The following is a 20658-nucleotide window of genomic DNA, read 5'->3' on the forward strand; positions in this document are numbered from 1 at the left end:
GAGTAATTTACCAACGGTAGAAAGCATGTAACAGATAAGGAAAGAATCCAAGTAACATAGGTACATAATATGTAAATTAGGGCTAGATACATAAGGGTCTAATTAAGGAAATAACAGTAGAAATCAATTAAAATATAGTCAATCACATAACAAGGTAAGAAATAATTTTAAGGGATAGGAAAAATAGCCGGAAATCTGTATAAGAGCATCAATACTGTAAATCAAGGATTTCAAGAATCGAAAAAATAGTACTAATATTAAGGGAAATAGTATAGACTTCCATGAATAAGCCAATAAACAGAGTACAAACAGGAAGAACCAAATCAGAACCCTTAATAAGGCATCACTAGGATGAAAGTCATAGAAATACTCTAATTAATCACAGCATATCCATGAGAATCGCACATACAGATAAATCGACTGAACGAACAGTAAAGACAAACTCAGAATCACAAACTAGAGCCAAACAAATTAGGGTTTTCAACGTAATGAGTCAGATAAAAATAAACCATGTAAACATAGTAAAAATCATATGATAATACTGAAAATCAGAGCAAAAGTCGTTTAAAAAAAGGTTAAGAAACCCTAATCTTGAAGACGAAGGGTTACTTTAGAGAAAATCGGAAAAAGCCTTCGAGAAAAATAACAAAAGCTCATAATATACACAGATATAAGATAGATCTAAAAGAAATCGGAGGATTTCAAGAGTTAGGGTTTCATAGAACCAAGAGAAGATGAGAAAACCTTAGAACGTTACCGGTTTTAGCTGGAAAAGTCATGGATCTTACTCGAACAGCCATGGATGGTCGGAAAATGGCATAAAAGACATGGATAGGTGTTGAACCACTCCAGGTTCTTCTGAGGACCTCAGGTTAGTGTCAAACCGGCGTGGGGTGAAGCAAGGGCTAGGAGATGATGAGAGGCCATGGTTTTCGGCGAGGGAGGTGGCCGGAAAAGGTGGACAAGGTCCATCGGAGAGGATGGGAGAAGAGAAGGTTCTAGAGAGATCCAGAGGTAGAGAAAGGGAGATGAGTGTCGGTTGAGTGAATGAGAGAATGAGGGTTTGGGAGGGGGGTAGTCTTAGGTTAATTATGGTAAGAGTGAATCCGGGCCGTTGATCAAAATTGATCAACGACCAGGATTAACTCAGGTCTGGGTCGGGTATGGTTTGGGTTTGGGCTTGGGTCCAGTGGGTTTTTTAATTGGGTTGGGGGTCCGTTGTATGTAGGTTGGAATTGAAAGCCAATTTGGCTATAAGTTAAATAGCCAGTTTTTTCCCTATTTAATTTATAAAAAATAGTAGATAATTTCTAAAAAAATAATTTAAAAATGCTAAAATAATTTATAATACATAATTAGCAATTTAAAATTACAGGATCCAATTTTATGCATATAAAACATAATTAAATCTTAAAAGGACTAATATTGCAATTATATGAAATTTAGCTTTTAAAATACTAAATGTAATTAAAAAAATATATAAAAATTACCTTAGCTATATTTTGGCATAAATATAGAAATATAATAGATGAATTATCAAAAAAAATAATTTTGAAAATAATTATTGGGGATTTTATGAATAAAATGAGGAGAAAATAAATCAATTTAAAACCTTAAAATTATGAAAAAATAATAAAAAACCTTGGACATTCTTGTATATGCATATATATGCTATTTTGAAGGTATTTTACATATTGAAAAATATATAGGAAAAAATTGGGTATCAACAAATGCTTCTGCTACACATTAGTTTGGTACGGCCGGGAGCAACATCCTTTCTTTATGAAATCTAATCACGAACTCCCGCATCAATTCAGACTCTCCTTGTGGAATCCTGAATATGTCAGTCTTTCAGGCCTGTACCTTTCTGGATCCGGCATGAGCCTTAATGAAAGAATCCGCGAGCATCTCGAAGGAATCTATGGAATGCTCGCACAGCCGTGAATACCATCTCAAGGCCCCCTTTGTGAGGGTCTCCCCGAATTTCTTCATCAAGACTGACTCAATATTGTATGGAGCTAAATCGTTTCCCTTCACCGCCGTTGTATAGGTGGTGATATGCTCTTGAAGATCTGAAGTCTCATCATATTTCATCATGTCTAGCATTTTGAACCACTTCGGGATCAACTCTGGTGCTGCGCTTGGTTTGAACGACAACTGAGTATATTTCTTTGAGTCCGGTCCTTTCAACACTGGTGGTGTGCCCGGAATCTGATCCATTCGGGCGTTTATTTCCCTCATAAACCGCATGAGTTCGGTTTTAAAAGGACCATTCTCATTGTTGTTACCGGATCTGCTATCGCGATCCCGGCCCCGTCAAAGCCGACTTCGCCCCTCGGGGTGGTATTGTCGACCCTTTGCGTTGTTTGTTTTGGGGGATCACCGGGAGGAACTGGACCTCGTCCATTTGCGTTGTTGGAAGCATGATAACGTTTTGCTTCAACTCTATCATGGCCTGACATGTCGTGAGAGATGGCTCATAATGGCTTTTTGTTGCTCTCTCAAGATCATTACTGTTTCAGCGATGTGCTCGTCTTCAACATCATCGAGAGTTGCTTCTCGAACATGTCGCGGATATTGCCCATCGTGGACAGGCATGGCCTCATCCTCTCATTGCGGGTATCACTGATTGAATCTTCATGCTGAAGCTGATTTCCTTGGCCCTCAACGTTCTGTGTGGTGTTGATATCGTTATCTGCTATTTTTTATGATTTTTGCTAAGAACAAATAATCAAACAAGTTAGTAATAAATACAAGGATATACTAAATTACACAACTGTCTAAGCCCCACGGTGTGGGCACCAAACTGTTTATCCATAAAATGGTACAATTAAATTTATATATGGGTTTATAGATAAGTGAATCGATTTGATCCTAAAATGATAAATGGATTAAACAAGAATGTAAGACTTAGCCTTGAAATCGAAATAAAACAACATAAATCTCGGTTCCGGAGCCAGTAAGAACAATATTAATAAGCAAGAGGGTAAAATAGTTTTAAGCTTTTAAGCAAAGTATAGCATTAGCTTGTCAGAAAATTCGTGTTCTTACAATGGTTGTTGAGTTCTCTATTTATAATGGTGTCTAGGGAACAAAGTCCTAGGATCAAACCCTTCTTAAATGACAATTATGAGATCTATTGAAGAATGTGTAACGATAGGTAGTGAATGCCATATTCTCTATAACACAATATGTACGTAATGCTATAATTTATTATCCATTAAATATTACCGGGTGACAAATATTTATTTCGCCTTCATGAACACCACTCTCTTTGGAAACAAACAAGATCGTTGCCTTCGGACCCGATCGACTTCTGTTTTCGGCTCCATGTGTAGTTTTATCGTGCAAGCCTTTAGTATCAACATATTTTACCCTATACAAAAGTATATAAAATTTATATATTTTTTATATATAATACTATATATATATTTTTTTATGTTTAATGTACACGCTAGCGCAAAACCCTAAAAGCAGCACAGTGGCAGTGCCGCATGCGTATCGTTCGTGCTCTCACTACCTGCGCGCTTTCCCTTCGCCACCGCGTAATCTCCACTCATCTTCTCCGCACTCGTTCATTTCTAAAACCTTACACCGGAGCTCCTGTAACAATGGCCGCCGCCTCCGAAGACTCACTCCGCCAAGCTCTTGCTCAGAAGCAATCGAGCATTGAGTTCCAAGGCAACGCCGTCCGCCAATTAAAGTCGTCCGGTGCTTCCAAGCCTGAAATCGAAGCCGCCGTTCAAGCTTTAAACGCGTTGAAGCTCGAGAAATCATCCATCGAAAGCCAGCTTCAAACCGCTGCCGGGGGTTCATCGTCCGCCAGCAGAGATGCGTTCCGTCAGAACGTCGTTAACACTCTCGAGCGCCGTCTGTTTTATATTCCATCTTTCAAAATATATCGAGGCGTCGCTGGCCTCTATGATTATGGCCCCCCTGGCTGTTCTGTCAAGTCCAATGTACTCGCTTTCTGGCGTCAGGTTAGTTTCTGCTATATTTAGGATTAAATAGGAAGCATAACGTTTATGTTTTTTATTTAAATTTTTGAAAATGTTCTTACCTAGTGGATATTCACTGACCTCCAACTAGATTGCTTAAATTCCACGCAGTTAGAACTGGCGGATTTTGCATTTTGAGTCTCTCAAACAATTTGTATATGTTGAAAGAGTTTAAGTTCTATGTACTAAGGTGTAAAAGATATTTATACACAGGGGCGGCTCAACGTAATATGAGGCCAAAGGCGAAAATAAAAAGTGAGGCCTTAAATTTTTAAATTTTTTTTACTCTTATAATTTATCGAAATCTAAAGAAGATATAATTACTTTTAATTATTGTCAATGTCTAACCAATTTGTTTAATCTCTTGTGTTATCATGTTGAACTTTATTGATTTAGGTTTGAAAAACTTTTTCAACATAGGCAATTGATATAGAAATTATTAACGTTAACTGAATTAACACCTTTTACCTGATTGAATTTGCCAAGTTTAGAGTATTTTTCTGCTTATACAGTTTATGTTAGCACTTTTAATTCTAAATATAAGTTGAAACAAATAATAATGTAGTTATAACTACTATGTTTCAGAGTCATTCAAAGTTAAGGATGAATTTTAATAGTTACTTATCAATGTAGCTTGAAAAATGTCTACAAAGGCACTCAAAGAATTAAGAAAAATTATTCTAAACTAACATTGTAAGAAGACCGATTTAAGTTGGGACGGAGTAAAGACAGAAAATGACTAGTAATTACAATTTAAAATGTGTAAAACTTTTAGTTATAACTATTTTAACCAAATGATTTAAAAATTCTATCGATAGTGCATAATTATTAAATGTTATATATATTATTTATAGATTTTGGGGGCCTAAGGCCATTGCCTTAGCGGCCTTAGGCTCCAGCTGGCCCTGTTTATACACTCTGGTCAATTAGTAGGTAATCTAGTAAAAATGATAATTAACCTTAAAAAATCTTTGCAGTGGTTAGTTTATATAACTTAAATCCTTAATTAACCAGTTATTTCTTCATTTATTTTTGTGTGTGAGTGTGTTAGCGAATATTTAAAAAATTAACTTAAACTTTATTGGAAAAAGGAAAAAAGCTTGAACAAGATAGGTAAGCATAGTTCCATGTTGGATCTAAGGGGTGCCTCGCACCTTCCTACCAAACAAACCTCCTTAGGAGCACTTGGTTTAAAGACTAGTTGAGTCAAACAAATTCAAAGGGGCTCATTTTGTAAAAGTTAATCAAGGATCTCATTATAATCGGATTACACACTATAAAAGGAAGAAAATGTTTTTCGGGTATTTTGAAAAACAAATTGGAAAAGGGGTTGGAAATGTAACATATATGACCGAGAGGCAGGAAGTAGTTGCATCTACATGAAACTGGTTAAAAGACTTCTGGCTCAAGTTTTGGAGCCGTTAGGCTTTATATGCACCTTCTCATGGTTTAGACTTTGGTTTTCTTGTCACATTCCAGCATTTTGTTTTGGAGGAGAACATGTTGGAAGTTGACTGCCCATGTGTGACCCCTGAGGTTGTCCTTAAGGCATCTGGTCACGTTGAGAAGTTCACCGATCTTATGGTTAAGGACGAGAAGACAGGAACATGTTATCGAGCTGATCATTTGCTCAAGGATTATTGTAAAGAAAAACTTGAGAAGGACTTCAGCCTTTCTTCGGAAAAGGCCGCAGAGTTGAAGCACATTCTTGCTGTCTTGGATGATCTCTCTGCTGAGCAGCTTGGTGCCAAGATAAAGGAGTATGGTATAACTGCACCAGATACAAAGAATCCACTTTCTGATCCTTATCCATTCAATCTAATGTTTCAGACATCCATTGGTCCATCTGGCGTGAGCCCAGGGTGAGAATCATGCTTTAGATCTATTCCTTACAGCGAACTTATCCCCCAAAACAATTATTGCTTTAGTGAAATGTTTGGTCATTAGTGTCAATTCATTTATTATGGTGGAGCTCTTGTTCAGTATATTTCATAATAGTTCACCTTTTATGCTGATTAAACTTTCCTTTCTTTTCCCCTACTTAACACAGTTCTATTTGAACTTGAGAGTGTCATCTCGCAGGAAATCTCGGGGAACTACCTATGCTGGTTATTATATATTTATTGTTCTTTTGAAGCTTGTCTCACTTAAGTGCTACTGTTTTCTCGCGATGCAGGTATATGCGTCCTGAAACAGCACAGGGCATATTTGTAAATTTCAAAGATCTATACTATTATAATGGAAATAAGCTTCCCTTTGCTGCTGCGCAAATTGGCCAGGCTTTTCGAAATGAGGTCACGAGCCTTCTTTTGATTTGAGAAATGACAATGTCTTTCTGCATTTCTTTCATGTTTGTTGTTCTGGATATAGTTATGCTACGCAGATCATGTTGCAAAAGGAATTAATCGTTGTAGAATTTGTATGTGCAGATATCTCCCCGACAAGGTCTTCTCAGAGTCCGTGAGTTCACTCTGGCAGAAATTGAACATTTTGTTGATCCCCTGGACAAATCTCATCCAAAATTTTCCGATGTTGCAAATTTGGAGTTTCTAATGTTTCCTAGGGATGAACAAGTGTCTGGGCAATGTGCAAAGAGACTTCAGCTTGGTGAAGCTGTTTCTAGTGTGAGTTTCCTTTATGTCTTCATGCTTGTTTTTTCTAATTTGCACTTGAATATGCAAGCCATAACTTCACTATTTGAACCAACTTTGAGCAGGGAATTGTCAATAATGAAACACTCGGGTACTTTATTGGGAGAGTTTATCTTTTCCTAACACGACTTGGAATAGACAAAGAACGTCTGCGTTTCCGTCAGCATCTTGCAAATGAGATGGCTCACTATGCTGCAGATTGTTGGGATGCTGAAATTGAGAGTTCTTACGGTTGGATTGAATGTGTTGGGATTGCTGATAGATCTGCATATGATTTGCGTGCCCATTCGGTAAAAGTTTAACTTTGGTTTACTTAACAAAATGTTTGGATAGCTGTATATCTGAAAATGTGTGCCTGCTTTATGAATGAACGAAGAATTTTGTTTGGAGAGCACACTCAAACCACTTCTTCAACATTCAGTTTTATGAAAAAGCATTTTGCTAGGGCTTTTTGAAAAAACTTAAACAAACATGTGTTTGGAAACTTATTACAAGATATATCTGGAAAGGTTCCACAAACCAACTCCAACTAGATCTTCTGTAAAGAATTTACTTTACAAGATTCATCTTAAGTGAAAGAAGCAGGCTTCTGCTTCTTAATCTTTTTTTTCTGTGTGTGTGGATATATTGATAGAAAAAATCTAGCACTCAGATGGTGCTAGTACATTTACATAGTCAGAGCCCTCCTATACAAAAACAAAAAGAAGGTTTCTTTCTTTAGAATTCCTATCTCTGTAGTGACTAGTGAGTCGATGAAATCTACCAAGCAATTTCATCTTTGACTTTTGCTTCTTAAACTTTACATGTTGAACATGTCTAATAACATTATCCAGCATTGCGATGATGATAAGGGGGTAATGAAGTGTTGGTAATGCTTTTGCATTGTCTCATGTGTTCATTTTGGATAGCAAGTAAGAGGTGCCCTGAAAACTTGAGTGAACGTCTTCATAAGTTAAACATCCAAATGCCTTGGCAGATTGGTTGAAGAACTTGTGCAGTTTAGACTCATTCTAACCCATTTTCTGTAGATTCTCAGCTCTCTTTGTGCTTTATTCTATTCATCTTTGTATAACTACTAACTTTTGCACTCCCTATTATTTCTCCCTAAATATGCATCAGTCATTTACTGACAAAAACTGATGTATTCCATTTGTATTATCCATCTCAAATAATAAGCATTTAGTGATGACATTGTCAAGGTAGACCTTTTCAAAAAATAATAGAATGTCGGTCATCTAAAAGAATTTGAAGTGTCAGAATATATTTTTGACCTCTTAAAATATTCTCCTCCTTGGTGATCTGGATATTATATTGCACACATTGATAACATGCTGGACATTTTTTTATGACAGGAAAAAAGTTCTGTTGCTCTTGTGGCTCAGGAGAAATTCTCAGAACCAAGAGAAGTAGAGGTTGCTGTTTAATTAGCTAATTTGCATTCATCAATATGGTTTGTATGCATGCTGACATGCATCTGACTTCAATTGTTTGTATAACATCAGAAACTGGTCATAACACCTCTTAAGAAGGAGCTTGGACTTGCATTTAAGGGCAACCAAAAGATGGTGACTGAAGCCTTGGAGGTAGCTTGTGCATTCACTCCCTCACCCTACTTTCAATTGAATTCAAACATCTGCCACATTTACCTCGATGAAGTGTTTCATGAAACTACATTTGTTTGTTTGAATGAAATTGGCAATCAGTTCTATTGCAACTCTATATTCTCTTAATACTTTCTGCTAGGCTTCTAATGCTAGTGATTTTATTGGAAGTTCGATTTTCAGTTGATTTCTGTTTAATTTTTTCCATGTTCCATTTGAAGAGAGTTTAGGAAAAAGAAGGGAGAATGAAAAAGAAAATGTCTTATTTTATAGAAGGTAATGCAGGGAAGGTTAACAGTTGGCTTCTTCATCAGTTGTAAGGTCTCAATCAACCTGACCGTTCCTCGTTACTCTAACTCATCTAGCCATACAGAAGGAAAAGGGTCTGTAAATTTAATGAATAATTTTAACGTGATCTGAGGTTATGTTATCATATGCAAATTTAGAGATATCCATTTTGATTGGCACTTGATATATCAAAAATAAAAAATCTATTAGGATTCACTGTTAGAACTGGAAATTCTTACGTATGCTGATTTTGTATGATGTTTAGGTAATATTGATTAGGTTTCTGCTGGAATGAAACTCATTGTTGATTGGTTAAAATCATTCTAAAAATAGAATAAGATGCCACCGTCTCTCTTCTCAGCTAAGCTAGATTTATTTGAGTAGAACAAGCATGGGGTCTAATTCATTTTTGAACATAATAGAAATATACCTAGTAGATTTTGGAAAGTTGATTATTCGAAGCTTAAGCTGAAAGGGATGCTGATAGGTAAATGTATGGAGCATAAAGAATGGCAGAAAAGTTTTGCTTTTGAAGCTCTGCTTTAGAGCTGTTAAATGTCCTAGCGGATACTTCGTTGATATTTCTTGAGACCCTTTGTAATAGATTTACTGGTATGGATGAATAGCAGTCAAGAAGAAGCTTCATTACTTTCGAATAAAAGATGATTTTTCATATTTATCAAGAAAAAAAGTGGTAGTAAATAATTGCAGAAATCATAAGTAATGCCGGGAATAGAGAAATAGTTTGTTGTGGTGTCCTTCCTAGAATCTGTTGCTTGTATCAGAAATCAGTTTCTCAAAGCTAAGATGTGTAGTATTATAATTTCATTGAGCAGGCTCTTTGATACGAAGGACAACAAATAACAAATCTTTTTCCCCTGTTGGTAGTGAAATTAATTGCAAACGTACCGTTCGTTACATCTTAAATTTGACTGGTGATATCACACCTTTCTGTTTTCCCTGTATGTAGTTCGATTTTATCTTATTTTGATCTTTAACCACCATTCTCTAGCAACAGCCGCTTTATTTTGTTTTATCAAAATTGGTTTCTTTAACCACAACTCTTTCCTCGTGTACCAGAAGTGGTTTTATTTTTTGCCATTATTAAATTGGCTAAGATTCAACTGTGATACGGAAAAACTTAGGTGAACCTTAGGAAATAATACAGTGTGTACTGTTGGTTCCTTGAATTGTTCAGAATCCTCTGCAGGATGATTAGAGAGACTCCTCTATTTGATCTCCTTTTGTGTCCTCTGTAAACTAGGAATGGATTTGGGAGGATCATGCATGTGTTGCTTTGATATTAAACTGCCACTTGCAAATCAGTTATTGATTATCCTCTTCAATTTTAACCGCCAAAGTTGTTCATAAATTCTTGACCCCAAAACCCCTCTTGAACAGCAATTGAGGTCGAAAATAGCCTCAGCAGTCTCAACTCACTGTTAACATGCCTGACCTAGCCTCACGGTAATGTTAGATAGTGCCACAGTACTAGTGAGTTGAGTCTGCTGAGGCTATTTTGCTTTTTTTGTTTTTCAATTTTTTAGGCTTATGAATGGAGTTCACTTGACAAAAAACTGTTACGTTTTGAATTTAGGTAATTATAACCAGGGCTTTATAATGGTTGTGCACAGTTGTCAACCGAAATTTAACCTAGAGAAGCTCTCAATCTAACTAGAGTATCAACTTATTTGCCATTCTTGAATAAACTCAAATTGCTTAAATGTTTACTTGACTCCATTAAAAAAACTTGCAATAATTTTAGGAGCTAGGAAAAAATGATGCAGTAAATCAGAAATAAAGACTATAAAGTTGATTTTGGCTTAATTTTTGAACTGCTAATAAAAAATTCGATTTTATCGATTTCTTTTTCTCCAGTATTTGATAAGCTACATTTGTAGAAAGAAAGCAATGCTGAATTGTTCCGCTCGCCTTTGTTTACACCAGGCAATGGAAGAAAAGGTGGCTATGGAGATGAAGGCTGATCTGGAATCCAAGGGGGAGGTGGAGTTCCATGTATGTACTCTTGGGAAGAATGTCACCATTAAGAAAAGCATGGTCTCTATTTCCAAGGAAAAAAAGAAAGAGCACCAAAGGGTGTTTACACCTTCAGTGATTGAGCCCTCATTTGGAATTGGCCGGATAATATATTGTCTTTATGAGCATTCATTCTACACAAGGCCAAGTAAAGGTGGAGATGAGCAGCTAAATGTGTTCCGCTTCCCACCACTAGTGGCTCCCATCAAATGCACTGTTTTTCCACTGGTTCAGAATCAACAATATGAAGAAGTTGCCAAGTTAATCTCAAAGTCTTTGACTGCTGCTGGAATCTCACATAAGATTGATATAACAGGTATGTTGCTAAGAGTACTTTGATTGATTCCTTTGTGCGATGGTTCGATTTGGAACTTAATGCAAATGGTATCACGAGATGAGGAGAGAGAGACACTGTTAGCTTTTGTCCAATGTGCAATGGTACTTCTGTCCTTCATTGTGCCCTCACGTACTTGTCACTTTCCCCTGTAAGAGATACGTGAATACTGTCAGAATACCCATAATACGGACGATACATGCGTTGAATACATATTTGGTAGTCAAGACTTTGAGTCCGGCATGATACCTTGATTTTTTCTCTTTTCCACACCTTAATAGACCTGATAAAATTTTGGATCATTCTGTGTAGCTTGTCCAGATTGTTTTGTGTATAATTTGTTTCTATGTATCTTCTATGCACAGTTGCAGCTCCTTCCACTTGAACAATTTGCTTTTGTTTCTTTTCTCTTAATTTATATTCTGTTTACTCTGCCATTCTTGTGGTAAGAGTCCTATCCAAGAGAGGTGACAGTAAAGAATGTTATTCTCGTTGCATGTGGAAGCAGCATATTGGCGTTATCTGCTCTGATTGGTGCTATATGGTTATGTCTGTTAGATGCTCCCTGCTTTATTTAAAGTAGATCATTGGTTGGCATTTATAGTAAGTTAAAGGTCTAAGTGTAATTTGGCTTATCTCAGGTTCTGGTGCCGTATCCACGTCTTCCATAATAATTGCTCTCGCTTATGTTTGCAGGTACTTCTATAGGGAAAAGGTATGCAAGAACAGATGAACTCGGTGTTCCCTTTGCCATCACTGTTGATTCGACGTCATCAGTTACAGTGCGAGAGAGGGATAGCAAAGATCAGGTCCGGGTGAGCACGGATAAGGTCGCATCAGTTGTGAGGGAAGTGACTGATGGAGTGAGCACATGGGCAGATGTGTTGAAGATGTATCCTCTACATTCTTCAGAAACTGCAGAAGAGTGATATCAAATGATGGCATACATTGCAGAGAAGTGAAATGTTTTGAAGATGTTTACTTACATTCTTGAGGAACTGCTGAGGAGTATCAAATGATAGCATTCATACCATTATTATCACCTTCGGAAATTTTTATCTCTTGTCCTGAATTCAGGAATTTTTGTAAACCTATTTAACTGGGTTAACTTCCTTTGGCCCAAGGTTAATTTGACAGACTTTCTTTTAATTTAACTGACTACTATAATACTCAATGTACTATGAAATAAATTTACAGGATGTATTGCTATTGAGAGTTGAAGGTAGAAGTATTTTATTCACTTAGAACCCGTTTGGATTGGCTTAAAAAAATTGGCTTTTCAGCAGAAATAACTTTTAAGCCAAAAAACAATAAGTTGGAGTTGCACATTTTATTGCTTTTGGCTTGTTTTAAGTAGTTTTAAACTTATTTTAAGCACTTTTTAGCTTTGCCAAATATTGAAAAAGGCACAAAGGGCTTAAAAGCTAATTTGACCGGCTTAATAGCCAATCCAAACAACCTCTTAGTGTGTTCTTCATGGTAAGAACATAATATTTATATAAGCGCTCCCAGTGTTTAGTTCAAGTAGCAACGGTTGAGGGACTTGTGGCTTGTGTCACAGGTTCGAGTCCTGCGCTATGCAAATTAAGCCTGATATTTAAATGGAGAAAAGTAAAGTTTTGAAGATTGCGATTGGTCCAGCCCTAAGTTTCGAAGTTTGTGATTGGTCCTAAAAGGCTGGCCTAGACGGATAGCAATGGGGAATATTTCTTGCAAATGTTTGTTATTAGGAAAACTCAAATTTCGGGGCTAGTCTTGCAAATATTTCGTGCGTCAATTTGCATTTAAACCTAACTTTAGTGTGAAATTTATTAGGCTTTTTGTCACATCAATCTGGTGACCTAGTTACAATTATTAGTGGCGACGGATGAATCAAGATATAAGGAAATATGACCAATTCAGTCCAGATTAACATGTACGAACGTCGATTCCATGAAAAGATTTTTTTTTTTTGTTGAAAAGATTAAAAAATAGAGAAATAATAATGAATATGGGCATTTCGAGTTTAGTCGACATAGGAACGAACGAGTGAAAGTGAGGTGCAATTAGATAGGATTGCAATGTCTAAATACAAACAATTAGATATCTAGGTTCGTTATTCTAGAAGATAACAGAATGATAGATTAATATGTCATACATAAAATCAAAATCAGATGGTTGAAATAGAAAAACACAGAATGTTATGTGATAGAATACCTATTAAAGTGGGTGGTATAATATATAGAATAGTTATAAGACCGTCATGACTATATGGAATAAATATTGGGACCGCTAAGTTTTACACATTCATAAGATGATGTTAAGATGAAAATATGATAATTTAATTTTAGACAGATAAAAATGATTCGAGTCATCAGAAAATGGAAGTAACACACATCGATGATAAAATAATAAAATGTCAGTTGAGATGGTTTCGTCATATCATAAGTCTGCCTCCAAATGCATTGGCTTATGTATATAACCATTGTGAATTTAAGTATTAAAAGAGTACAAGATAGATTTAAAATCACATACAATAAAATTGTCTCGAAGGATCTTAATTTTTTGAGGACCTGTATAGATATAGCAAAAGATATAATATAAAGAAAAAATATTTATTTAGGCGATACATGTTAGTTAGAGAATATATATTGACTTAGGTCTTTTTTTTTTTTTTGGGTAATTGACCTTAGGTCCTATACATTCTAGGAGTGACCTAGCATTTTACGAATTTTTCTACATTTATAAAAAAACATATAAAATTTAGTACTGCTTTTTAGTGTAGTTACAAAATATTAACATAAGTTAAGTTCAAATAGTATTACTATTCTTTTTTAACATCAAAACACCTCCGACTTGGTCTATTTCTTACAGAAATGTTTACTCCTTTTTTCTTTAGAGAAAAAAAAGAAGAAATAAAGTTTATCTCTTATGAAAAATCAAAGAGAGTCAGCAAAATAAAAAGGAAAAAATAAATAAAGAAGTGTTATATTCCTCTCTGCGTTCATTTCCTCCATCGTCATCTCGTCATCGGAAAGAGAAGGACCCAAATCCAGTTACAGCGAAACCCTAAATCACAACTCTCAAGATGCTACGAATAGCAGGTAGAAAGCTCTCTTCCTCAGCTGCCACTCGATCTTCATCCGCTTTCTTCACCAGAAATCCTTTCACCTTCACCGATGATTCATCATCTCCGGCCAGATCCCCATCTCCTGCTTCCCTCGCTTCGCAATTTCTCGATCAATTCAGAGGTCAGCTCCTTTCTTCCTTAATTATCATTTAATTTGATCCTCAATCTTCATGTTTGCACTTTCTGATGTTGTTATTATTAGTTTTATTGTGTGTGTGTTAAAAGCTCGTTTTTTTTGATTTGTTTATCTGCTTATTTGGTGCTGAATTATCGAAGATGGAAATTATAGATCTGATTCTAAAATAGAGGGAATCAGGAATTTGATAAAAGCTGCTGTGATGTTTTAATGCTCGTTGTGTAGATCCGGAAGCTGTAGCTGACACTAATTGTCTTATGTTAGGGGATCAAAGAGGGATGCCTGTGGATTTGTGCTTTTTGGGTTTTCGTTATATACTGTTTGATTGAAAATTGCATCTTGGAGCACGGTTTATGCATTTGTGCATAATTCATGCTTTGAGCATCTTATGAATACAGTTAAGAGCTCATGGTCTAATTTTAATACTAATTGTTAAACGACACTAAGCTAAGCAATACATTTGTGCTAACAGTAGCTTTAAAAAGCGTCAAGGTTCATGGACTTCTTTGAAATGATGTGACAAATTATGGGAAATTTAAAAAAAAGAATCAAATAGCTATGAATTTAGTACAGTAAGAAATGGTCTATCCAATAATGCCGATATTTATCCAGCTTCTCAAAGTTGAGATTCAGAGAAGCAACCGATTCTTTTTGGAATCACTTTGTGTACCATTGTTTGAAGCGCAAACTTTTCTAAAGCGCATGGGTTCATCCATGAAGCCATAACCCTCGCTTATACTTCATTGCTCTAAGCGACAAAACGATGTCGTTTAATTACATTGGCTAAGACTTGATTTGGCTTTGAGTGTTTGTAGATTAGGGTGAGAGGGAGGGGAAGATAGTGAAACTTGATTTCTCTTATGAGGGAATGCTAGCTTATCTGCTCAAAGGTTTAAATTACTGAGGATTGGTAATATGGTTGAAAATGAGAAAATGCATGGGACAATGGCCACTGCTTTGCAGCTTCTAGTCTCTCCATTTATCAGCCGAGGTAGAATTCTGGCAGTAGTTATCTTATTGTAGTTGTATGTAGGAATATTATGAAATTAGTTGCAGAAATATGCATATAACATATTATAACAACAACAACAAAGCCAGTGTAATCTCACAAGTGGGGTCTAGGGAGGGTAGTGTGTAATACGCAGACCTTACCCCTACCTTGAAGGTAGAGAGGTTGTTTCAGATAGACTCTCGTTTCAAGAGAGACGAAAAGAAAGGCAGTAGCACCAAGCATTAACAACAAGCTAGTAGGAGAACAAGCGGGAAAAAAGAGCAAGTAATAATAGAAATCTGACAATAATGAAATACAAGGCTAACACTAATACACTCGACTACCTACTAGCCTTCTACCTTGATCTCGACCTCCACACCTTCCTATCAAGAGTTATGTCCTAGGTAAGCTGAAGCAACGACATATCTCGCCTAATTACTTTACCCCAATGCTTTTTCGGCCTACCTCTACCTCTTCTCAACCCCACCAGGGCCAGCCTCTCGCACCTCCTAACTGGGGCATCTGCGTTTCTTCTCATCACATGCCCATTCCATCTAAGTGTTGCTTCCCGCATCTTGTCCATCACCCGGGACACTCCCACTTTGGCCCGAATCTTCATTCCTAATCCTATCCCTCCTGGTATACCCACATATCTATCTCAACATCCTCATTTCTGCTACTTTCATCTTCTGGAGTTGCGAGTTTTTGACTGGCCAACGCTCATCCCCATACAACATAGTCGGTCTAACCACTATTCTGTAACACTTGCCTTTAAGTCTAGGTGGCACATTTGCATATAACATAATACAAATATAATAGATTAATGTTAATAGAAAACTTGTATAAGTTACACCTTATCCAATATGCTTTTTTTTTGGTGGAGGATACTACACGAACGCAGAAGGATCTAAAACCTTACTCTTTTGTTCCACGATAATTCTGAGAAAAATAATGTGTCATGACCTTTTCTTAGGCAGCCCGCAGCCCTACATAACTCAACAAAACAATAAAATTCTTGGTCAGGCATGGAAAAAGATGATTCCATTTTCCCTGCTTAAGAAGATTTATTCCATTCTCTATTTACCCCCCAAAAAAGGGGGGTGGGGAAAGGAGGGCATCAAGATGGTTTCAGCTCAAGCTTTCAACTTCAGCTGGCAATGCAAAGTTTGTCATCGGCATTGGAGTTGAAGCAGAACTACCTTGATGGACTGGTGTTAAGTAATTTGGAATATGCATTTTGTTGATGGACTGGTAGCCAATACAAGAGGACCAAAAAATGCGCACCAGATTGTTAATATGACATGGGATTATGATACAGTCCCTAGTACAACATACCCTTTAGTTTATGCTTATCAAATTGAAAGAAAAAATCTTTGCAGAGTTTCTCCCTTGAAAATGCTTAAATTGTTTTATGCATGATAAAGACTCTTGAAAATGCTTAAATTGTTTTATGAATGATTAAAAACTAAGTTCTTCCACGTTTGCAATCTCAATCATTATCTCACTATTGACAGGAATATAAGTAACAAGGAAATAGAGTTAAAAATTTGCCTTTACCTCCAAGTTTGATAGGAGCTTTGAGTTTTAATCAGTTGCCCAGTTATATTTTTCGAGGAAATTGTTCGTGTTAATATTTCATTAAGATCTGTATTTGTCTTTAACCTACTGATAAAAAAAAGTCGCTGTTGATGTGTAGCGTATTGGCCACTTACAACAATTGTTTGTTTCCGGAAACCAACCAAATGGCTGGTTTCCGTAAGCAATTTTTCAAACTCAAAAGAAACCATTTTTTTTTCTTTTTAAATTTTGATCAGGTAAAGTAACTCGTACAACCCACTTTTTCTAAAACTAGTTCTTAACTCAGACATTGCTTTCCAAAGAATAAAATCAAAACAAACCAAAAAAAAAAAAAATCAAAATCAAAATAAAACAAAACCGAATTGTTTTTCTGAACCAGACAATGGAACATGGAAACTCTTGTTTTGCTGTTGTTTTTTTTGCTTTATTTGGATATCTTATTGGTACATTCTGGAACTGTGGCTGCAATTCTTTGGATAGTTGTTGGTAAAATAAAAAGATTCTTTTGGTAGTTGTTACTTGTTCGCAAACTTCCAACAATTTTCAAATGTTTCAGGTTTCTCATCTAATTCAGTTTCTCCCGCACATCAGACGGGTTTAGTCTCAGATCTGCCAGCGACAGTGGCTGCTATTAAGAATCCCAGTTCAAAAATTGTATATGATGATAGCAACCATGAGCGTTATCCACCTGGTGACCCCAGCAAACGTGCATTTGCTTACTTTGTTTTGACAGGAGGCAGGTTTGTCTATGCCTCATTGGTTCGCCTCCTGATTCTTAAGTTTGTTCTGAGCATGTCTGCCAGTAAAGATGTCCTTGCACTTGCTTCTCTTGAGGTGGATCTTTCCAGCATTGAACCTGGGACAACTGTTACTGTCAAGTGGCGTGGGAAGCCTGTTTTCATCAGACGCCGCACTGAGGAGGACATCAATTTGGCGAACAGTGTTGATCTTGGCTCCCTTCGCGACCCACAACAAGATGCTGAGAGGGTCAAAAATCCAGAATGGCTTGTAGTCATCGGGGTATGTACTCATTTAGGGTGCATACCTTTACCAAATGCTGGTGATTTTGGTGGTTGGTTTTGCCCATGCCATGGCTCCCACTATGACATCTCTGGTAGGATTCGCAAAGGACCTGCACCATATAATCTGGAGGTGCCTACCTACAGTTTCATGGAGGAGAACAAGTTACTTATTGGTTGAGAAATTTTGTCTAAGTTGCAGGACAACTTGTAGCTGCTGGACCTAAATTGGATCTTGCGTTTAGCTTCTTCAGTTATACATGGATTGTATTTACTGACCAGTACTGGTAGCACGCTATTTTGGGTGAATAATTCTGCTGGCTGCTTGTTAAGAGATTTCTCATGTTTCAAATTTATTCTGAATAAACTTTTTAAAAATTCTCTGTTTACTAGTCCAAATATGTTATTGAGGTGCATTAACTTTTTCTTTTGCACTTGAAATCTATAGTTTTTTTAGCACCCATCTGTTCTTGACTGGGAATTTTATGCAAGGATTTCCTCACCATATTATTGTCCTGTTTGATTCAGTAGTTTTCCCTCCACAAGTATATCAACAAAAGGCCAACGGGAGGTTTTCAAAATGAGAAAAGTGCTATGGCATTCAAAATCCAATACATCTACAAAGTGTCCAAAATCATGGCACCATTTGCTAATATCATCGAGAAAATGATCAAAATGGTCCCTAATTGTATGGACTTTGGATCCATTTGATTCCTTATATATAACACCTAATGAAAAAGGCACATAGTGTATCGCAAAATCGGATGATCTAGGTAAATAGTCACTTTTAGGTCGGTTATTAGAGTTTAACTATATTTTAAATTGTAATGACAAAGTAGCCACTGATCCGATTGAATTGACGTATTTGCCCTCAACTAGAATACAGAACAAAATTCCAGTAATCGGTTTGACAGGTGGAACCAGTAAATTATGCAAAATTCAGCAATTTGAACCAGCCTCAGAGCGGCAGTCTCTCTATTAGGCCCCACTGCTTCATTCTCTTTCTCTTTATCTGCATTCCCATACAGATTAACAAGCCTTTCTATACTCTTTTCCTAGCATTAGTAAATCTCCTTCTCAAATTTCTAAGTTATTATTTCAATTTGTCAAGTTATAAATTTTGTCTAATATTTTAGAACGTTGCATTCAACTAATCAAATCTGCATTAATTTCAATAAGATTATTGACAACAAGAACCAAGGTAGTGTATCGACACTCATGCCTAACTTGGATAGAAAAGAAAAATGTGGACACTAATGAATACTGATATAAAAGATTGTTTCACCATAGCTAAAACTAAGAAGTCATCAAAATAAGACTAGCAACTCTGCCTTTTCTTTTACTTTGTTACTTAGAAGAGATTCTCTGCATAAGACTTTACTCTTGCAACTCTGTTGGTATGCCTAACTATGCGCTAAGTTATTTGTTAAACGTGATAAAAATGCAAAGGGACAATATGACCAAACAATGTTGTACAGGATAGTTCATTCAAGCACACTATATATGCTCATAAATTTAAAATTTTCCAAACTATGGCCAAGTGGGTCAAAGTTAAAGAAAAATACTCAATCCAGTTTCTTGATTTCTTCTATGGAAGCGTCAAGAGTCAACTAGCTGAATATAATTCTGCACAAAGTTTATAAATTACTACTAATATGATAGTGCATGCAAAAGGAAATCAACAACGTAACACAAATGAGCTTCAGTTTGAGACCATGTGATCGTTAATACCTATGCCATGCCCTCATGTATTGGAATTTATGTGGAGGAGGAAGTCCACTGAAAGGATTTACTACCCGTTCGTCAATCTCTGGAATATTAATAACTTGAGGAGGGTCAATTTGTGGAATATTCATAGGGTTTTGTGGGGCTGGGCCTCTACGGCTTGCGGGGCAAACCACTCCACGAGAATTACTTCTTTATCGGCCACCACTTTTTCCTCTTCATCATCCTTCTCATGAGCACCATCCTCCCTACCTACGCGTATAGTTTTCCCTATGTACGCGTATAGTTTTTTCTTTTTTCTTTATAGATTTCCTCTTGTATTTTCTCAAGAGTTGTTTGACAGTAGGGAGTTGGTGGATGTCTACTCCTTCAAATACGTTTTCAGGTCAAATTACTATGGCCAATGTTTTTCAAAAAGGAACTCATGCAGATTAATGAAAGTAGAAGAAGCTTACCCATTTCTTCAAAGCTTTGATCTGATTCTTTCTGTTTGGGCAGCTTCTTATAAACCTACATTCTTAATTAAGAATATTGTAAATCTTCTTTCGAAAGAAACTTTTTTCAAAAATGGTAAATCCTCACCTGTTTGAGTTGAAATGACCGAGAGGGAGGAATTAGAAGTTAGGCGGTTATCTATATATATATTAAAGCAAGAAAGCTACCATATATAATTGCATTGTGGTTAAGCCAAGTATCAAGCTAATAAATGCAAATAGTATATGGTAACTTTATTTTATATTTGACTATTTTAGTCATATATATATATATATATAAAACTGAATTTGAATTAAAGAATAATTTTGAATTTATTGATAAAGTTTTTAAATTTGAATTAAAATAAAAAAAAAAGAAATTTATCTTTTTTTTTGTCAAGTTATCATACTTAATTCGGTTAATGATCATATGCAATAATGGTAAGAACTTTTGTTATCTTTTCTGATTATTTAAATACTAATGCGATTGTAAAAAAAAAAATTATTCCATATAACTATAGAACTCTTTCACACTTAAAACCCTATAATTATAGTTCTTTAAAATAATATAGCTAGATTTGAATAAATCGAGTTTCTTTTAAAATAAATGTAACATATAGGATATACGTCCATGGTTATCCAGGTAACAGCAGAGTCTCTCTCTCTCTCTCTCTCTCTCTCTCTCTATATATATATATATATATATATATATATATTA

At 36.0% G+C, this 20658-nt stretch overlaps 2 protein-coding genes across 2 annotated transcripts; both read left to right on the forward strand.

Moving 5' to 3' along the window:
- The first annotated feature begins 3444 nt into the window (after nucleotides 1-3444).
- Nucleotides 3445-12146, forward strand: LOC107777878 (glycine--tRNA ligase, mitochondrial 1). Its single transcript, XM_016598041.2, has 9 exons — nucleotides 3445-3980; nucleotides 5478-5860; nucleotides 6175-6292; nucleotides 6428-6622; nucleotides 6715-6939; nucleotides 8002-8061; nucleotides 8152-8232; nucleotides 10486-10891; nucleotides 11606-12146. The coding sequence occupies exons 1-9, from the start codon at nucleotides 3495-3497 to the stop codon at nucleotides 11836-11838; spliced, it is 2187 nt and encodes a 728-aa protein (XP_016453527.1). The 5' UTR covers nucleotides 3445-3494; the 3' UTR covers nucleotides 11839-12146.
- A 1715-nt stretch (nucleotides 12147-13861) lies between these two features.
- On the forward strand, nucleotides 13862-18203 carry LOC107777879 (cytochrome b-c1 complex subunit Rieske-3, mitochondrial). Its single transcript, NM_001325251.1, has 2 exons — nucleotides 13862-14139; nucleotides 17280-18203. The coding sequence occupies exons 1-2, from the start codon at nucleotides 13977-13979 to the stop codon at nucleotides 17921-17923; spliced, it is 807 nt and encodes a 268-aa protein (NP_001312180.1). The 5' UTR covers nucleotides 13862-13976; the 3' UTR covers nucleotides 17924-18203.
- The last annotated feature ends 2455 nt before the right edge of the window (nucleotides 18204-20658 follow it).

The sequence above is a fragment of the Nicotiana tabacum genome, chromosome 16, assembly GCF_000715075.1.
Source record: "Nicotiana tabacum cultivar K326 chromosome 16, ASM71507v2, whole genome shotgun sequence".
Classification (NCBI taxonomy): domain Eukaryota; kingdom Viridiplantae; phylum Streptophyta; class Magnoliopsida; order Solanales; family Solanaceae; genus Nicotiana; species Nicotiana tabacum.